This window comes from Heptranchias perlo, chromosome 2 (assembly GCF_035084215.1).
Source record: "Heptranchias perlo isolate sHepPer1 chromosome 2, sHepPer1.hap1, whole genome shotgun sequence".
NCBI lineage: Eukaryota > Metazoa > Chordata > Chondrichthyes > Hexanchiformes > Hexanchidae > Heptranchias > Heptranchias perlo.
Genome location: NC_090326.1, coordinates 25,776,615 through 25,795,739, shown reverse-complemented (window position 1 = coordinate 25,795,739; position 19,125 = coordinate 25,776,615). Strand labels below are relative to the sequence as shown.

At 42.3% G+C, this 19,125-nt stretch overlaps 1 protein-coding gene across 1 annotated transcript in view; it reads left to right on the top strand.

Moving 5' to 3' along the window:
* Positions 1 to 2,221: 2,221 nt before the first annotated feature.
* The window catches only part of mrs2 (magnesium transporter MRS2), a 28,110-nt gene continuing 11,206 nt past the window's right edge, over positions 2,222 to 19,125 (top strand). The window contains exons 1-8 of the mRNA XM_068001476.1: positions 2,222 to 2,807; positions 4,567 to 4,640; positions 4,718 to 4,754; positions 5,536 to 5,648; positions 7,715 to 7,888; positions 11,621 to 11,751; positions 16,019 to 16,135; positions 18,482 to 18,634. Coding sequence (XP_067857577.1) covers positions 2,588 to 2,807; positions 4,567 to 4,640; positions 4,718 to 4,754; positions 5,536 to 5,648; positions 7,715 to 7,888; positions 11,621 to 11,751; positions 16,019 to 16,135; positions 18,482 to 18,634 — 1,019 coding nt within the window. The 5' untranslated portion in view covers positions 2,222 to 2,587. The remainder of the gene's footprint in view (positions 2,808 to 4,566; positions 4,641 to 4,717; positions 4,755 to 5,535; positions 5,649 to 7,714; positions 7,889 to 11,620; positions 11,752 to 16,018; positions 16,136 to 18,481; positions 18,635 to 19,125) is intronic.

Here is a 19,125-nt window from a genome sequence, read left to right as displayed (position 1 = left end):
GTACAGGAACAGAGAGATCTGGGGGTACATGTACACAAATCATTGAAGGTGGCAGGGCAGGTTGAGAAAGCTGTTAAAAAAGCATACGGGATCCTGGGCTTTTTAAATAGAGGTAGTCATGATGAACCTTTATAAAATACTGGTTCGGCCACTACTGGAGTAGTGTGTCCAGTTCTGGGCACCGCACTTTAGGAAAGAGGTGAAGGTGTTAGAGAGGGTGCAGAAGAGATTTACAAGAATGATTCCAGGGATGAAGGACTTTAGTTAAGTGGATAGACTGGAGAAGCTGGGGTTGTTCTCCTTGGAACAGAGAAAGTTGAGAGGAGATTTGATAGAGGTATTCAAAATCATGAAGGGTCTAGACAGAGTAGATAGAGAGAAACTGTTCCCATTGGTGGAAGGGTCAAGAATCAGAGGACATAGATTTAAGGTGATTAGCAAAAGAACTAAAGGTGACATGAGGAAAAACTTTTTTACACAACGAGTGGTTATGATCTGGAATGCACTGCCTGAGGGGTTGGTGGAGACAGATTCAATCGTGGCTTTCAGAAGAGAATTGGATAAGTACTTGAAAGGAAAAATTTTGCAGGGCTCCCAGGTAGGGCATGGGAGTGGGACTAGCTGGATTGCTCTTGCATAGAGCCAGCACAGACTCGATGAGCCAAATGGCCTCCTTCCGTGCTGTAACGTTCCTGTGATTCTATGTTGAGAAAACCTGCAGCTTTTGGTACTACTTTTGCAAACCCAAATGGGGCAATATTTTATAAATATTTAGCTAGTGTGTGGTGCAAAAACATAGCATCACATGTATATGCAAATAATGCAGGGCCACTGTCCTCCATACTATCTCACTTCTCCATGCTTCCTTGCTATCATACCATGGCCCACTGCCCACCCTGCAGTCAGGCCTGGCATCATTACTCTTTTTCCCAGGTATGTGTCCATTTTTGTCCCTGCTTCTGGTCCTTATCCTCCTCCCTCTTGCCACTGTTCTTTTCAGGCATCTGCTGTTTGTTATATTTGAACTAAATAAAAGGCAAGAATTACCTAATCAGTAGGTACACTTGTAGAAACAATATGTCATGTTTCAAGTCTGAATCAAGTATTTTTTTTCTTAGGGATCAATACGTGAAATGTAATAAATGGCTACTAGTTAAATAACAAGACAGTTCCTTGGTGGTTTGGGAATATTTCTGTTCTGACACATTTTTTATAGCCTCACAGGGAGCAAGTACACTCAACTACAGGGGAGCAAGTACACTCAACGACAGGGGACCCAGCCATTATAAGGTAAATCCAATTACATTTGCAAAATAGAGGCAAGAGTAATGTGATCAAACCTCCAGGAATACGTCCAACCAGAGTTAGCAAACCTACCACAGAAACCCGCTCCCCCCAACCCCCACCCGCAGAAAAGAAATCTCAGGCACAATGTACAATATGGCCACTTTTAAAATTGCACCTCCACTAATGAGCTGCAGCACTGGGAAAGCATAGGAAACTTCCTATCACCAGCTGAAGATTGTCTCATATCAGAGCTGTCAATGTGATAGAAGTGAGATGTATCATCATAAAAAAACACATATATTTACAGAGTCAGCCTTGGCTCAGTTGTAGCAATCTTATCTGAGTCAGAAAGTTGTGGGCTCAAGTCCCACTCCAGAGACTCAAGCTCAAAATCTAGGCTAACACTATAATGCAGTAGAGTGAATGCTGCACTGTCAGAGGTACCATTTAAACTAAGGCCCTATCTGCCATCTCAGGTGGATGTAAAAGATCCCCTGACACTATTCCGTAAAAGAGCTGGGGAGGTCTCGCCGGTGTTTTGGCCAATATTTATCATTCCAACCACATCACTAAAACAGATTCTCTGGTCATTGTCATATTGCTGTCTGTGCGCAAATTGTCTGTCCCTTTGCCCACATTGCAACAGTGTCCACACTTCTAAAGTACTTTATTGACTGTAAAGCGCTTTCCGGGGTCCTGAGGTCGTGAAATGTATAAATGCAAGTTCTTTCCTTTAAATATACAGTATTTATTCAATTTACTTCCCCTTAAACCAAAATCTAACGAGTAAGTGAATCATGAGAGATCATTTTCACATATCAGTCTGTGAGTGCTTCTGTGCAGAAGACCATCTGTCACCCGAGGCGGTACAAACGTTGCGTATGCGTTTGAATTGCCCCTCCCCTCCCCTTGGCCGCGCTTGCGCACATGGAGACGGGTTGGATTTCCGGGGTCGGCTGTGGAATTGTTACTGTGTGGCCAAAGGATACGTTCTATTTTAGAATTCTGCCCGGGACGTTTGAGCCCTCGCGCTGGTTGTTGACCCGTAACTTCCCAGAGGCAGTGATTTCAGTCTTTATGACAGCCGACCTTTATTCGTATTTTCGAAAGTTACTTTAAGAGGTCACTTAGTTGAGGTATTCCTCGGCTGCAGCCGGTGGTGTTTTCTTCCGGGAGAGGACGCTAAAGTCCTCGACCTGAATTTTCCAGCTCCCTCGGACACTTGACCGCTGAAGGGATCACTTATTGGGTCTCAATTGTGTGGAGGCTGTGAGGGAATTTCAAAACAAGAAATTGACGAATGGAAGTCTGCGGACTGAGCAGGTCTCTGCTGCGAGCTTTTAAAGAGCGAGCTGGATTCACTCTTAAAGCCAGTACTCTTAAGTTACCATGTTTGAAATACGGTTCCAGATGTAGGATTTCGATGCACTGTGCATGTGACAGAAATATTTCTGCACTTCATACGTGTGCGGTGGGAATCCAACCCCAAAAACTCCTTCAGTTCAGGTCAAGCAGGCAGTGTGAGTATTTGTCGCGGACACATACATTTAATGGAGCATTGCTCGCATCTTTGCACCATAATTTACCACGGTAGTAAATGCTGGAAAGTGCAATAATGTGGTGCTTGGTTAGATACCATGAATGCATTTTTTGATGTGGCTACTGCTTTGAAACCAAATGTTGGTTCTTGATAATCAACTGTAGATTAATTTCTGATAATCTTGGATTGATTATCATAGTGATACAGCACCGAAGGAGGCCATTCGGCTCAGCGTGCCTGTGCCTGCTCTGAAAGAGCTATCCAATTTGTCCCACTCCCATGCTCTTTCCCTAAAGCCCTGCAATGTTTTCCTTTTCAAGTATATTACAAATTCTCTTTTGAAAGTTACTATTGAATCTGCTTCCACCATCCTTTCAGGCAGATTATCCCATTATATATCATTCTCAAGGATTGTCAGCATCTTCCACAACATCTTCTACTAGAAAGTCTTTTTAAAAAAAAAATGATCAGAAATTAAATGACTGCTTCATAAACTCCAAAGTACTTTTTGAAAAAAAAAGGGAATTACTGAAGAAACAATGTTGAGTTCGTGCAACAACTTACATTTGTATAGAGTCCTTAATGCAATTAAATATCCCAAATTGTTTCACATAGAGAATGTACTAAGTGGTATAGAAATTAGGAGAGGTTGGAAGAGGGAGGTTTTGAAAGGTGGAGAGAGAAGTAGCAAGGCAAACAGATTTGAGGGTCAGACCTAGATGACAGATGGCATTACTTTCTAAGTGAAGCGGTAATATATCAATCTTAAAAATAAACATGGAACTTAGGAACAGCAATAGGTCATTCATCTCCTCTACCATTCAGTTAGATCATGGCCTCAACTCCATTTGACCACCTTTGCTCCATATCTTTTGATGCCCTTACCTAACAAGAATCTATCATTCAGTCTTGAAAGTTCCAATTGCCCCAGCATCCACAGCCTTTTTTTTTTGGGGGGGGGGTGGGGAAGAATGTTGAATGCGTGTTCTTTTTACTAACCAAATGTGACCACTCAATGATAAATACTGAGCAAAGCTCAAGCAATTTATCCTCATCCTCATTTATTAGATTATTTTCTCCTATGCACCATTTTCTACAGAAGCTTTTGATAACTTATTCTCCAGTTGGAGTAACCTCTAAGCACATGAAGTGCAGTGGGTTTGACAGGCTGTGGGTCACATTATGCATCGTCTGCTAGAACAGTTTCAATTTAATAAGGGATGGATAGAAAGAAAGAAAGAACTTGCATTTATGTAGTGCCTTTCATGACCTTGTGATGTTTCCAAATGCTTCACAGCCAATTAAGTAATTTTCAAATATAGTCACTGTTGTAACGTAGGGAAACATGGCAGCCAATAAGGTCCCACGAACAGCAATAAGTGACATGATAAACTGTTTTTAGTGATGTTGTAAACCTGAGGGATTAGACTGGAAAGTCTAGGCCTTAATTTCAGCATCGCGCACCCCAGGTCATGTTGTATGGCCCCAACAATCTCTGCTTTAATCCCCAACCTCAGAAGGACCCCTGTCTTAACATTCCTATTTCCTGCACCAACCATCTTTATGACCTTTGGTGACTTATGGGTAATTCCGTGCCAAGGACTTGATATCATCATAAGCCTCATCTGTGCTGTATGATTTTGTGATTTTATAATTAGTAACAAATCAACATGAGAGAGACTGCATTTGTTTATGTGGAACGCAGGTCTTTAATAGTTTCATTTATTGATTTTCTTCAGTGAATGGACGACGATACCACAGTACAGACCTCTCTCAAACTACTCTCGTCAGTGTGGTTCCAGCGTTTTCTGTAGTAAGTGCAGTCTATTTTTTTTTTAATTTAAAGAAAACCTGCATGTACCATATTAAAAGTTAATCATTTTCTTTCAGGTGAAATATGACAACGCTGGGAACGTAAGCTTCTTTGGTAAGTTTGTTTATAGTAATTTTATATTTTCTGAATATAATCATTGTCGGGAAGAAATTTTTGTATCAATTTTATAAATCTATTTTAAGGTCGATCCCCACTGTGGTGCCCATCACTCACTGTACAATCATAGAATTACTTTCTTCCCAATTACCTACCTTGTCATGCCACTAGTTTCACTGTGTGCTATTCAATGGCACACTGAATGAAGCAAGTGGGTAGTTCCCATTTTATTTTAACTCCTGTCATCATGTCACCACTGATCACGCAGTCTGGCTTGTTTCAACCACAACAAAATCAACAACTTGCATTTATTTATATAGTACCTTCAATGTAGAAGAACGTCCTAAGGCGCTTCACAGAGGCGTAATCAGACAAAAATGGGAGCCAAACCAAAGAAGGAAATATTCGGAGGGCGGGGAGGGGGACCAAAACCTTGGTCAAAGAGTTGGGTTTTATGTAGCGTTTTAAAGGAGGAGGGAGAGGTAGGGGGATTTAGGGAGGGAATTTCGGCGCGTTGGGCCTAAATGGCTGTGGTCACGGCCGCCAATGATGGGGCAAAGGGAGTGTAACAAGGTGCAATTGATGATAACGCTGGGATTTCGTTTGTCCAGCAGTTAAGGTGGCAGAAGGAATCTGGTTATGATAAAATTCAGTGGCACCACCTCAAGTATCACAAGGTAGAATTACAAATGTTTTTCTTAAAAGTTGCCGTAGACGGCAACCGTTCCCATTTATTATATAAAGTGATGCAACGTGTAGATCACCTTTTCCACTATAGAACGCAAGAAGACTGAACTGTATCAAGAACTTGGTCTTCAAGCTCGAGATTTACGATTTCAGCATTTAACAAGCATTAATACAAGGAATAATTGCATCATCCTAAGGATGGAGGTAAGAAGGCTCTTCAGTCAAGCTTTCAGGCTTTGCATTGATTCAGTGTAGAAAATGTTTATTTGCTTTTTTTTAAATACATTCTCGGGATAAGGGCATTGCCCATCGCTAGTTGCCCTTGAGAAGGTGGTGGTGGTGGTGGTGGTGAGATGCCTTCTTCTTGAACCGATGCAGTCCACGTGGTGAAGGTATTCTCATAGTGCCATTAGGTAGGGAGTTCCAGGATTTTGACCCAGCGACGACGAAGGAACTGCGATATATGTTCAAGTCAGGATGGCGTGTGAATGGAGGGGAACTTGGATTTGATGGTGTTCCTGTGCACCTGCTGCTCTTGTACTTCTAGGCGGTGGAGGTCGCGTGTTTGGGTGGTGCAGTTTTTACTATCGCCGTTGCATCAGCAGTATCTGTGTGCTCTAATCAGTTTACTGCCACTAATTATTACTGTTGCTGTAATATTCCTTACATCGCTATGTTTTTCAGTACACAAATTGTGCTTTGCAATAGAATTGAATGAGAGATTTACGATGCGTAAGAAACACTTGTTTTTGCGACTTACGTGGCTGAACCTTAAATTGTTTGTATTTGTTGAACAATAAAATTGGGCTCGGTCACATTGTGAAAAGTTATTGCTGTTCATTCTGCAACAAGCCCCATGTAGGTTGCCACGCTTGATGTGTTTTGGGACAACCATGTTTTGAGCAGGCATGTGAAAATGTCAGTTGTGTTGCTGCAGGTAGGTGGTGGCCCACACTGTGGTGTATTCCTAAAAAAAAACTTGCATTTAAATAGGGCCTTATCACCTCCTCAGGACGGCCCAATGAGCTCCACAGCTAATTAATTACTTTTGAAGTGCAGTCACCGTTATCAAGGCAAATACGGCAGCCAATGTGCATAGGTCCCACAATTAGCAAATGAATCGAATGACTGTTTAATCTGTATTGCGGTGGTGTTAGCTGAGGGAGAAATGTTGACCAGGACTGAGGAAGAACTCCCTGCTCCTCCTCACATCGTGGCATGGGATATTTTACATCCACCCGAACCACCAGAACAAGACAAAAGAAACGTAATACGCTGCTCTTGGAACCATTTAAAACAAAGCTTTAAAAAGATACACAAGCCCCTTGAAATAGCAATATCTGTGATAATTGGAAAGCCATGACAGATACTATAAAACAGGTACACCTCAATGCCGTTGCTGTTCAGGTGACATTAGCATCTTAGAACTGTTTTTGTTTGACAGAAACCAAGATCCGGGCATATATATTAATTAACCTTCAGCTGTCTGAACAGTCTGTATATTTTCTGTACTTTGCAGAAGCAGCTAAAAGAAATCAGAACTAACCCTCTGTAAACTGTTACTGGTAATAATACAAAAATCTAGTCCAGACAAAAATACATTTTTGCCACAGTTAGATTAGACAGAGTATCAAGCCTTCTGTTGATTAATCCAACCCAGGCAGGCTTTTGTGTTTTCTTCTTCAGGTTTCCAAGGAACCTAAGATGTTAAAACCAGTTCCATGCCAAGTGAGAAACCTCGGGAAAAATCATGGAAAAGGAATGATTTAGAAAGACTTGCATTTATATAGCGCCTTTCACAACCTCAGGACATCCCTGAGAACTTTACAGCGCATGAAGTACTTTTGAAGTGTAGTCACTGTTGTAATGTAGGAAACGCAGCAGCCAACTTGCGCACAGCAAGGTCCCACAAACAGCAATGTGATAAATGACCAGACAAACTGTTTTAGTGATGTTGGTTGAGGGATAAGTATTAGCCAGGACTCCTGGGAGAATGCCCCTGCTCTTCTTTGAATAGTGTCTTTTACATCCACCTGAGAGGGCAGGCGGGGCCAAAAGACAGAATAAAATCTGAAATGGTATTTTACACTCAGCTCAGAGATAGTGCTCGAGTTCAGCTGTGGTTGTGAGGTGCACTCTGTAGCCCTGATCCATCAAATAAACTGAATAAACTTCAGAATTTAGCTACCTTCACCTACATACTTTCTCAGTATTATCCTTGCTGGCAATTTCACGAGAGGAGTTGTACATTTTCTTTCTCCTTTTGACAGATTCTCAAGGCTGTAATTACTCCAGAGTATCTTCTTATCCTGGATTATCGCCAATCAAGTCTGGAGCACTGGCTTTTGAAGGACCTGGCGTCACAATTAGCCGGAGATGGACAACTGGTTACGTATTCTTTGCCTTTTGAATTCCGGGCCATAGAAGCAATACTTCAGCACAGGGTTAGTGAAATGAGAATTATTTATATTGCAAAAAGAATAAAAATGAATGCATATCAACGTTGCCTGAGAAGGTACTGGATTTCTGTTCCAAAAAACGGGAAGCAATGTGGTTGGGAGGAATTTTTTTTTTCATAGAATGATACAGCACTGAAGGAGGCCATTCAGTCCATCGTGCTTGTACCGGCTCTTTGAAAGAGCTATCCAAATTAGTCCCACTCTTCCCGTTTCCCTATAGCCCTACAATTTTTTTGTTTTCATTTTCAATTATTTATCCAATTCCCTTTTGAAACCTACCATTGAATCTACTTCCACCACCCTTTCAGGCAGTGCATTCCAGATCATAACAACTCGCTGTGTTGAACAAATTCTCCTAATTTTCCCTCTGGTTCTTTTGCCAATTATCTTAAATCTGGGCCCTCTGGTTACCGACCCTCCTGCCAGTGGAAACAGTTTCTCCCTATTTACTCTATCAAAACCCTTCATAAATTTGAACACTGCTCTATTAAATCTCTTCTTAACCTTCCATTGTAGAAAGCAGAATCTTTAATTATTTGTATTTACATAAAGCTAAGTAAATTTGTTTTGCTACATTTACTTGAATGAAGCTGTTGGCTTCCAGCACTCTGCAGTAATGTTTTGTGGTTGATGGGAACCTGTAATAATGTATGGTATTGTAGCTATAACTAAAGTTGCAATTATTCACTTCGGTAGGAAGAATAGAAAAAAACAATATTTTTTAAATGGTGAGAAACTATTAAATGTTGGTGCTCAGAGAGATTTGGGTGTCCTCATACAAGAAACACAAAGTTAGCATGCAGGTACAGCAAGCAATTAGGAAAGCAAATGGCATACTGGCCTTTATTGCAAGGGGGTTAGAGAACAAAGGTAAGGAAGTCTTGCTACAATTGTACAGGGCTTTGATGAGGCTACACCTGGAGTACTGTGTATAGTTTTGCTCTCCTTTTCTAAGGAAGGATATGCTTGCCATAGAGGTGGTGCAACTGGTTCAATTCCTGGGATGAGAGGGTTGACCTATGAGGAGAGCTTGAGTAGAATGGGCCTATACTCTCTGGAGTTTAGAAGAATGAGAGGTGATCTCATTGAAACATATAAGATTCTGAGAGGGATTGACAGGGTAGATGCTGAGAGGTTGTTTCCCCTGGCTGAAGGATCTAGGACGAGGGGTCATAGTCTCAGGATAGTGGGTCGGACATTTAAGACTGAGATGAGGAGGAATTTCTTCACTGAGGTTTGTGAATCTTCGGAATTCCCTACCCCAGAGGGCCTGTGGATGCTCAGTCGTTGAGTATATTCAAGGCTGAGATCGATAGATTTTTGGACTCTACGGGAATCAAGAGATATGGGGATCGGGCGGGAAAGTGGAGTTGAGGTCGAAGATCAGCCACGATCTTATTGAGGCTCGAGGGGCCGTATGGCCTACTCCTCCTATTTCTTATGTTTCAATTTCTTCTTGTGGTTTAGCCATGACAATAGTGGCATTTGAATTAACTACATGACTGTTTGTTTCTGAGGAGATTAATTGGTGATTATATAAACCTAATAGACTTCCTGCTGCACTTGCTTCCCGTCACACTTCAGCTGTCAAACCTAAGACGTTACACTTTATCAAATCCTCAGACTCACTGTTGGCAAATCCGTGGGAGATTTGCTAGTAGCAGTATGAAAGCCATGCGTCCAGTCTGCAGTTCCTAGCCAGCAAACTTCAGCTGTCTGTCACGCACTGTTTAATGCAAATTTCTGTCATGCTTACGAAAGCTTGTGATTTAAAATAAAACTGTTGGACTATAACCTGGTGTTGTGCAAGTCCTTACATCAATGAGGCTGGGGATGTTTACAGAGCCTCCTCCTCCCGTTGTTGTTTAATTGTCCACCACCATTCATGACTGGATGTGGCAGGACTGCAGAGCTTTGATCTGATCCGTTGGTTGTGGAATCGCTTAGCTCTGTCTATAGCATGTTGCTTCCGCTGTTTAGCGTGCATGTAGTCCTGTGTTGTAGCTTCACCAGGTTGGCACCTCATTTTTAGGTACACCTAGTGCTGCTCTGGGCATGTGCTTCTGCACTCCTCCATTGAATCAGATTTGATCCCCTGGATTGATGGTAATGGTAGAGTGAGGGATATGTCGTGTTATGAGGTGACAGATTGTGGTTGAATACAATTCTGCTGCTGCTGGCCCACAGCGCCTCATGGATCCCAGTTTTGAGCTGCAAGATCTGTTCTGAATCTATCCCATTTAGCACGGTGATAGTGCCACACAACACGTTGGATGGTGTCCTCGGTGCGAAGACGGGACTTCGTCTCCACAAGGACTATGCGGTGGTCACTCCTACCAATACTGTCATGGACAGATGCATCTGCAACAGGTTGATTGGTGAGGACGAAGTCAAGTAGGTTTTTCCCTCATGTTTGTTCTCCCACCACCTGCCACGGGCCCAGCCTGGCAGTTATGTCCTTTAGGACTTGGCCAGCTCTGTCAGTAGTGGTGCTACTGAGCTACTCTTGGTGATGGACATTGAAGTCCCGCACCCAGAGTAGATTCTGTGCCCTTGCTACCCTCAGTGATGCTCAACATGGAGGAGGACTGATTCATCAGCTGAGAGAGAGCAGTGGGTTAGGACAGCTATATGGGACAGCTCTCCCAATTTTGGCACAAGCCCAGATGTAAGTGAGGAGGACTTTGCAGTGTCGACTGGGCTTGGTTTGCCTTTGTCGTGTCCGGTGCCTAGTGCTCTGTACGGTTTTATTCTTATGTCTTTTTGTAGCAAGATTATACAACTGAGTGGCTTGCTAGGGCCATTTCAGAGGGCAGTTAAGAATCAACCACATTGCTGTGGGTCTGGAGTCACATATAGGCCAGACTGGGTAAGGACAGCAGGTTTCCTTCCCTAAAGGGCATTTAGTGAACCAGATGGGTTTTTACGACAATCCAGTAGTTTCATGGTCACTATTATTGATACTAGCTTTTTATTCTAGATTTTATTTTTAATTAACTGAATTTAAATTCCCTAGCTGCCATGGTGGGATTTGAACTCATGTCTCTGGATTACAAGTCCAATAACATAACCACTATGCTATGGTATCCACACAATCTGTAGCCTGAATAACATTTATACTCTGAATGAACCCATCTAGTGTTTACTTAACAGCAATTAGACTATGTGTCCTAAGGATTCGGTTTTACTTGAGCAGCAGAATAATACATTATGTATTACATGATATAATGCCTCCAACCTCGTAACTCACCACGAGCGACAGGATCTCCTAATATATAAAACCTCAACTTTAACCTTGCTCCTTCCTCACTGTACAAGTGTGCATATTTTCCTTTCACGCTCAATGTGGTCTCTTTGCATTTCTGAGCCAGTTTGCCAATTGTGGTCACCTTTATGCTATGGGCCCACATTTATTGGATTGACCCCGCACAAACTCATTCCAGCAGGGGCATTTCGAGCTGTCCAACTGAGGATACTTGCATTCCATCGTTCCAGGTTGGAATCTAACCCAGATCCAATGGGTGAAAGGACCATGTTCTAATCCTCTGTCTTCTACTACAATTCAATCTTTATCTCCATTTACATTCTTGAGGTTAAAAGAAATTTTGTATTTCGCTTCACTGTCGAGCACATGTCAAAAATGTACACTCAATAGAAATTCAGTACATGGAGTGTATCCATTTTTCTTAAAGATAATCTCTTTTATATTGTCTCCAGATTGGTTCTCTGCAAGCAAGATTAAATGAGTTGCAACCTCAGGTACTAATGACTTTAGAAGCCCTGGTGGACCCCAAACAGCTGTCAATTGATCGAAGCAAATTACATGTCTTACTTCAAGACAGCAAAAAGTAAGAGCACAATTTAAGCAAACCGATCTCTAACCAGACATCCAACTAATGTGTTACAATCTGGGCTTTCTCCCAATACTTTCTTTATGCTCACAACTACAAGGCTGTTTCCATTGGCAGACCTGTACCTCCTATAAACAAAAGCTTAGAAATTTGGTACATAGAATCATAGAAAGGTTACAGCACGGAAGGAGGCCACTCGGCCCTTCAAGTCCGTGCCGGCTCTATGCAAGAGCAATCCAGCTAATCCCACTCCCCCACCCTATCCCCATAGCCCTGCAATTTTTTTTCTTTCAAGTACTTATCCAGTTCCCTTTTGAAAGCCATGATTGAATCTGCCTCCACCACTCCCCCCGGCAGTGCATTCCAGATCATAACCACTCGCTGCATAAAAAAAAGTTTTTCCTCATGTCACCTTTGGTTCTTTTGCCAATCAGCTTAAATCTATGTCCTCTGGTCCTTGACCCTTCCGCCAAAGGGAACAGTTTCTCTCTATCTACTCTGTCTAGACCTTTCATGATTTTAAATACCTCTATCAAATCTCCTCTCAACCTTCTCTGTTCCAAAGAGAACAACCCAGCTTCTCCAGTCTATCCACTTAACTAAAGTCCCTCATCCCTGGAATCATTCTAGTAAATCTTTTCTGCACTCTCTCTAAGGCCTTCACATCTTTCCTAAAGTGCGGTGCCCAGAACTGGACACAATACTCCAGTTGTGGTCGAACCAGTGTTTTATAAAGGTTCATCATGACTTCCTTGCTTTTGTACTATATGCCTCTATTTATAAAGTCCAGGATCCCGAATGCTTTTTTAGCCGCTTTCTCAACCTGCCCTGCCACTTTCAACGATATGTGTACATATACCCGCAGATCTCTCTGTTCCTGTACCCCTTTTAGAATTATGCCCTCTAGTTTATATTGCCTCTCCTCATTCTTCCTACCGAAATGTATCACTTCACATTTTTCTGCGTTAAATTTCATCTGCCACGTGTCCGCCCATTCCATCAGCCTGTCTATATCCTCTTGAAGTCTATCACTATCCTCCTCACTGTTCACTACTGTTCGCTGTTACATAGAGTAAATGGTTAGCTTGCCACAGGATTAAGCATTACTCTTCTACTGAATTATTCTGCATTAATAGATGTACAGGATGCCCATCATTAATTTGATACTTGGGGAAATACCACAGTGACAGACCATATAGTTCAGGCTAAAACTACAAATCAAATTTATTACGATAAATGCATTTATACAGAAGCAAGATAAATAAGCAAATAAACAACGTATTAATTTATATCAATATTTTAAACCATTTTCTGAGATCAAAACAATCGTGTTTCAAAATTCAGAGTCCTTTGACTGAATCTTGGATGAATGTAACATGGCAACGTAAGCTCATGGAGTTCCCCTTCGCTGCTGTGATGTGGAAATACAGTTGAGCCGAGTGAACGAAAGAGATGGTCAAGAGTTTGTTGTATTTATCTCCAATTGAGAGGCCTCTCAATCAAACAAGATTAAAGAGACAAATGAACACCTTAAGCATTGCACTGTTTGATAAGTTACAGTTAACATCTTGTCCAGGCCTTGCATACCCAATTAATAGCCTGGTGAAGCAGAATCCAGCTAGCTATGGGAACAGCTCTCTGCATCCTAACTTGCTTGCAAACCAAACAACCTGATCTGTGGCCTGCAGAACAAAGTTTATTTTCTGATGATTCAGCCATGAAATGCTGACTATATCTGCAAGCTCGCATTGTTTTGCCACCTGCCTGGAGTCTACAAATAAAATAACCACTGGCCTGCAAAGGATCCATAGTTTGGTTCACAAAGTTCAAAGGCTACTGGGGGTTTCAAGCAGATAACCTAGCCGCACATTTCAGGCTGCAAATACAATAGGCATACCCTTGAGAAACACTTGCTACTATACTTCACAGTATCGTGAATCTCAAATTCCACAATAATTATTAGTTTAGAATGAAAGCCCTTTAATGTTTCAACTTGATGGAATCCATTTTAAATGCACTGTACTAGGCATAGCTAGGAATTCATATGTAAAGCTTTAACATAGAAATATCTATCACTTCTATTACAGAATGTAGTGACCTTTCCCAGGTTAACAGCAGTTAGAATTATAGAGTTGTACAATGCCTAATGGTAAGAATATATAGTGTGCAGGTTACCACCATTCTTTTATAAGTATGAAGATCTGTTACTCACAGAGCTATTTAGGATGGAGTTACACAAGATGACTCAGTTGCTACAATCCTAAAATGTTGCAACTTCCAGCTGGGAAATGAGCTCAACTCTCATCTTTGTTGTTCATAGTATGAACTGCAATTTGGGATTTGGCAGAACCCAATGAAGCGTTTATGTGAGAAAATCAAAGGCAAGACTTGGAAGCTGAGGTAGAGAGAGGGAGGGAACTATCTTTACATCATGAATATGGATTATTTTAAATGTTTACCTTTTCTGTCTATTAATTACTTTAGTTTATGCTCCATGTAATTGTTAGCCAGCACTGCAGCACCTCTACTGGCAGAACATTATAACTACCATGGCAGGTTCCTATGTCCACATTTGTAATGGAAAGTTGTCAGGAAGTATGGCCGACATAAAACTTTTAATATGCAGATGTGTTAAATGAATATGTATCATCACCACTATGCTACCGTACCCGGCTATGGGCCCCGACAACATCCCGGCTGCAGTGCTGAAAACTTGTGCTCCAGAACTAGCCGCGCCTCTAGCCAAGCTGTTCCAGTACAGCTACAACACTGGCATCTACCCGACAATATGGAAAATTGCCCGGGTATGTCCTGTCCACAAAAAGCAGGACAAATCCAATCCGGCCAATTACCCCCCCATCAGTCTACTCTCAATCATCAGCAAAGTGATGGAAGGTGTTGTTGACAGTGCTATCAAGTGGCACTTACTCACCAATAACCTGCTCACCGATGCTCAGTTTGGGTTCTGCCAGGACCACTCGGTTCCAGACCTCATTACAGCCTTGGTCCAAACATGGACAAAAGAGCTGAATTCCAGAGGTGAGGTGAGAGTGACTGGCCTTGACATCAAGGCAGCATTTGACCGAGTGTGGCACCAAGGAGCCCTAGTAAAATTGAAGTCAATGGGAATCGGGGGAAAACTCTCCAGTGGCTGGAGTCATACCTGACACAAAGGAAGATGGTAGTGGTTGTTGGAGGCCAATTATCTCAGTCCCAGGACATCGCTGCAGGAGTTCCTCAGGGCAGTGTCCTAGGCCCAACCATCTTCAGCTGCTTCATCAATGATCTTCCCTCCATCATAAGGTCAGAAATGGGGACGTTTGCTGATGATTGCACAGTGTTCAGTTCCATTCGCAACCCCTCAGATAATGAAGCAGTCCGTGCCCGCATGCAGCAATACCTGGACAACGTCCAGGCTTGGGCTGATAAGTGGCAAGTAACATTCACGCCAGGCAATGACTATCTCCAACAAGAGAGCCTAACCACCTCCCTTTGACATTCAACAGCATTACCATCGCCGAATCCCCCACCATCAACATCCTAGGGGTCGCCATTGACCAGAAACTTAACTGGACCAGCCACATAAATACTGTGGCGACAAGAGCAGGTCAGAGGCTGGATATTCTGTGGCGATTGACTCACCTCCTGACGCCCCAAAGCCTTTCCAACATTTACAAGGCACAAGTCAGAAGTGTGATGGAATACTCTCCACTTGCCTGGATGAATGCAGCTCCAACAATACTCAAGAAGCTCGACACCATCCAGGACAAAGTAGCCCGCTTGATTGGCACCCCGTCCACCACCCTAAACATTCACTCCCTTCACCATCGTCCCACCGTGGCTGCAGTGTGTACCATCCACAGGATGCACTGCAGCAACTCGCCAAGGCTTCTTCATCAGCACCTCCCAAACCCACAACCTCTACCACCTAGAAGGACAAGGGCAGCAGGCACATGTGAACAACACCACCTGCATGTTCCCCTCCAAGTCACACACCATCCCGACTTGGAAATATATCGCCGTTCCTTCATCGTCGCTGGGTCTAAATCCTGGAACTCCCTTCCTAACAGCACTGTGGGAGAATCTTCATCACACGGACTGCAGCGGTTCAAGAAGGCGGCTCACCACCACCTTCTCAAGGGCAATTAGGGATGAGCAATAAATGCTGGCCTCGCCAGCGACGCCCACATCCCATGAACGAATTTTTTTAAATGTAGCTTGTGATACACTTATATCAGAACTTTATATCTGCTTTATTTCATAGCCTGTCTGAGTTGGAGACTGATGTAAAGGTCTTCAAGGCGACGTTACTGGAGATCCTAGATGAAGAGAAACTAATAGAAGAGCTCTGTCTCACCAAATGGAGTGATCAACGTTTTTTGTAAGTGTACAGCTTTACTTAATTTTACTTGTGTTAAAAGTCCCCTTGTGCCTTTGACTTCTTGATAGAGCGGCTGGGATAGTGTGGTCAACAGTTTTATCTTGTTGAGAACTTTGGTGGCTTTTTTTTTAACTAAATGGAAATCCTATATGTGGTTTGTTTTATGGGGGTAGGGGAAATGTGTGGAACTGCAAACAAAAAAAAATCTGCTTATGAAGTTAAATTTTATAGAAGATGACATTTAGTTTTATTTTTCCAAGTATGGAAACTTTTGCTTATGTGATTGTCCTCCATTATTGATAGTTAGCTGACGCACATTGTCCAGGCTCTTACATGACGGTGAGGGGAAACAGTGGCCAGCTTTTTCACATTATACCTGGTTATTGGGGATAAATGCAGTTTGATCAATATGTTTTATTATCCATATTTCAGCTTCGGTGCCCAAGTGTTGATGAAATTTGGATATAAATTTCAAATTGAAGCTGAACTTTGCATGTTTGTTTCTATAAGTGGCGCATGCCCGATTTTAATCGCTCCACCATTGACTGCTGCAACTTCAACTACCTCGGCCCTAAACTCTAGAATTCCCTCCCTACCTCTCCGTCTTTCTACCACTCTCTCCTCCTTTAAGATGCTCCTTAAAACCTACCTCTTTGACCAAGCTTTTGGTCCCCTGTCCTAATATCTCCTGATAAGAACATAAGAAATAGGAGCAGGAGTAGGCCAATCGGCCCTTCGAGCCTGCTCCGCCATTTAATAAGATCATGGCTGATGTAATCCTAACCTCAAATCTAAATTCATGTCTAATTTCCTGCCCGCTCCCCGTAACCCCTAATTCCCTTTACTTCTAGGAAACTGTCTATTTCTGCTTTGAATTTATTCAATGATGTAGCTTCCACAGCTTCCTGGGGCAGCAAATTCCACAGACCTACCACCCTCTGAGTGAAGAAGTTTCCCCTCATCTCAGTTTTGAAGGAGCAGCCCCTTATTCTAAGATTATGCCCCCTAGTTCTAGTTTCACCCATCCTTGGGAACATCCTTACCGCATCCACCCGATCAAGCTCCTTCACAATCTTATATGTTTCAATAAGATCGCCTCTCATTCTTCTGAACTCCAATGAGTAGAGTCCCAATCTACTCAACCTCTCCTCATATGTCCACCCCCTCATCCCCGGGATTAACCGAGTGAACCTTCTTTGTACTGCCTCGAGAGCAAGTATGTCTTTTCTTAAGTATGGAGACCAAAACTGTATGCAGTATTCCAGGTGCAGTCTCACCAATACCTTATATAATTGCAGCAATACCTCCCTGTTTTTATATTCTATCCCCCTAGCAATAAACGCCAACATTCCGTTGGCCTTCTTGATCACCTGCTGCACCTGCAAACTAACTTTTTGATTTTCTTGCACTAGGACCCCCAGATCCCTTTGTACTGCAGTACTTTCCAGTCTCTTGCCATCAAGATAATAACTTGCTCTCTGGTTTTTCCTGCCAAAGTGCATAACCTCACATTTTCCAATATTGTATTGCATCTGCCAAATCTCCGCCCACTCACCCAGCCTGTCTATATCCCCCTGCAGGTTTTTTATGTGGCTCGGTGTCAAATTTTGTCTGATAACGCTCCTGTGAGGCGCCGTGGGACGTTTTACTAAGTTAAAGGCGCTATATAAATGCAAGTTGTTGTTGTTGGGTCAGATAAATATTTGTTGTATATTCAGAGCTCCCCTGCTTTGCCGTGATGATACATTTAGCCCTTTCTGCAAGGCATGCTCTCTACTAAACATCAGTGTTTCCTCTTCCACATTTTGAGTCACTATGACATTCAAGTAAGATTGGCAATACAGGAGCAACTCATGCAACAACTGAAGACAATTTGATGTTGTGAATTCCTTTCCTTTGGGAACTGGATTGCGAAAAAATCAAACTGAGCTTCAGGCTTGGCCCCATGAAGGCTGAAACCATGATCACACTTTCTTGGGCTGAATTCAAACCCCAGGACCCAAAGGTGAAAGGACAGCACATCTTGCAAAATATGATGGCCATCAAAACATAATCTTACAGATAATACTTCCCCATAGAACTGTACCCCCTACCTCAGGGTAAATCAGGAGAGGGATAAATAATCTGCAGGTGCTTGTGCTGTGAAGAGTGCATATTTTGAGAGGTATGAAATGAAGAAGTACTGAACGGGTATATTTGAAAAGAATTATGTTTATTGAACTGCTGCCAATTGCTGTTGTTTTGAGGTATGCCTCTTGTGGAAGTGACCATAGAAAGTTTGCAGTACTTTAATTCAAGCACTTGTGCTGTGTTGATGGGAATTGTTGATACTTCCTTTGTTTGCAGTAACCAGAGTAATACAGGAATTGATCCCACTGAAGAGATGGAACTGCTTCTTGAAAGTTATTACCGACAGGCTGAAGACCTAGCCAATGCAGCGCGAGAGCTGAAAGTGTTAATAGATGACTCTGAGAGCATCATCTTTATCAACTTAGACAGGTTGGTTATTGTCAGTAACCCTCCCCTGACTGCTGAAGTCTTAGAATGAAGCAAGGTGCACCCACACTATTGTTTATTTGACTGTATTTCCCTCATTATTGATCAACTAACTGATCAGTGCAGTAGAATTTTTATCAACACATTTTCTTATTGACCAACAGGTTTTGTTTGTAAACTGATGCCCCAATTAAATTTATTACAAATCACATTGATAACTGTTTCACGTAGAAAATTTGTTAATAGGAAATCGTAATTAAAAAACCCACCATTTTGAAAGGATATTCATGTGAAGAAATAAGGATGAAGAAGTAGATTAATGGCTATAAAAATAGTAAGTAGCTGTTATCGGGGGTTTGGTAAAGAGTTTGGTGTAGGAGGAATGATGTGTCCAAACATTCTTCCCATGGGCAAACCAATAATGCTCATTCAGGCTTTTTGAATAACAAATACAGATTTTTTTTCTTCTTCATGCTCAGTTATCAGAGGGAACA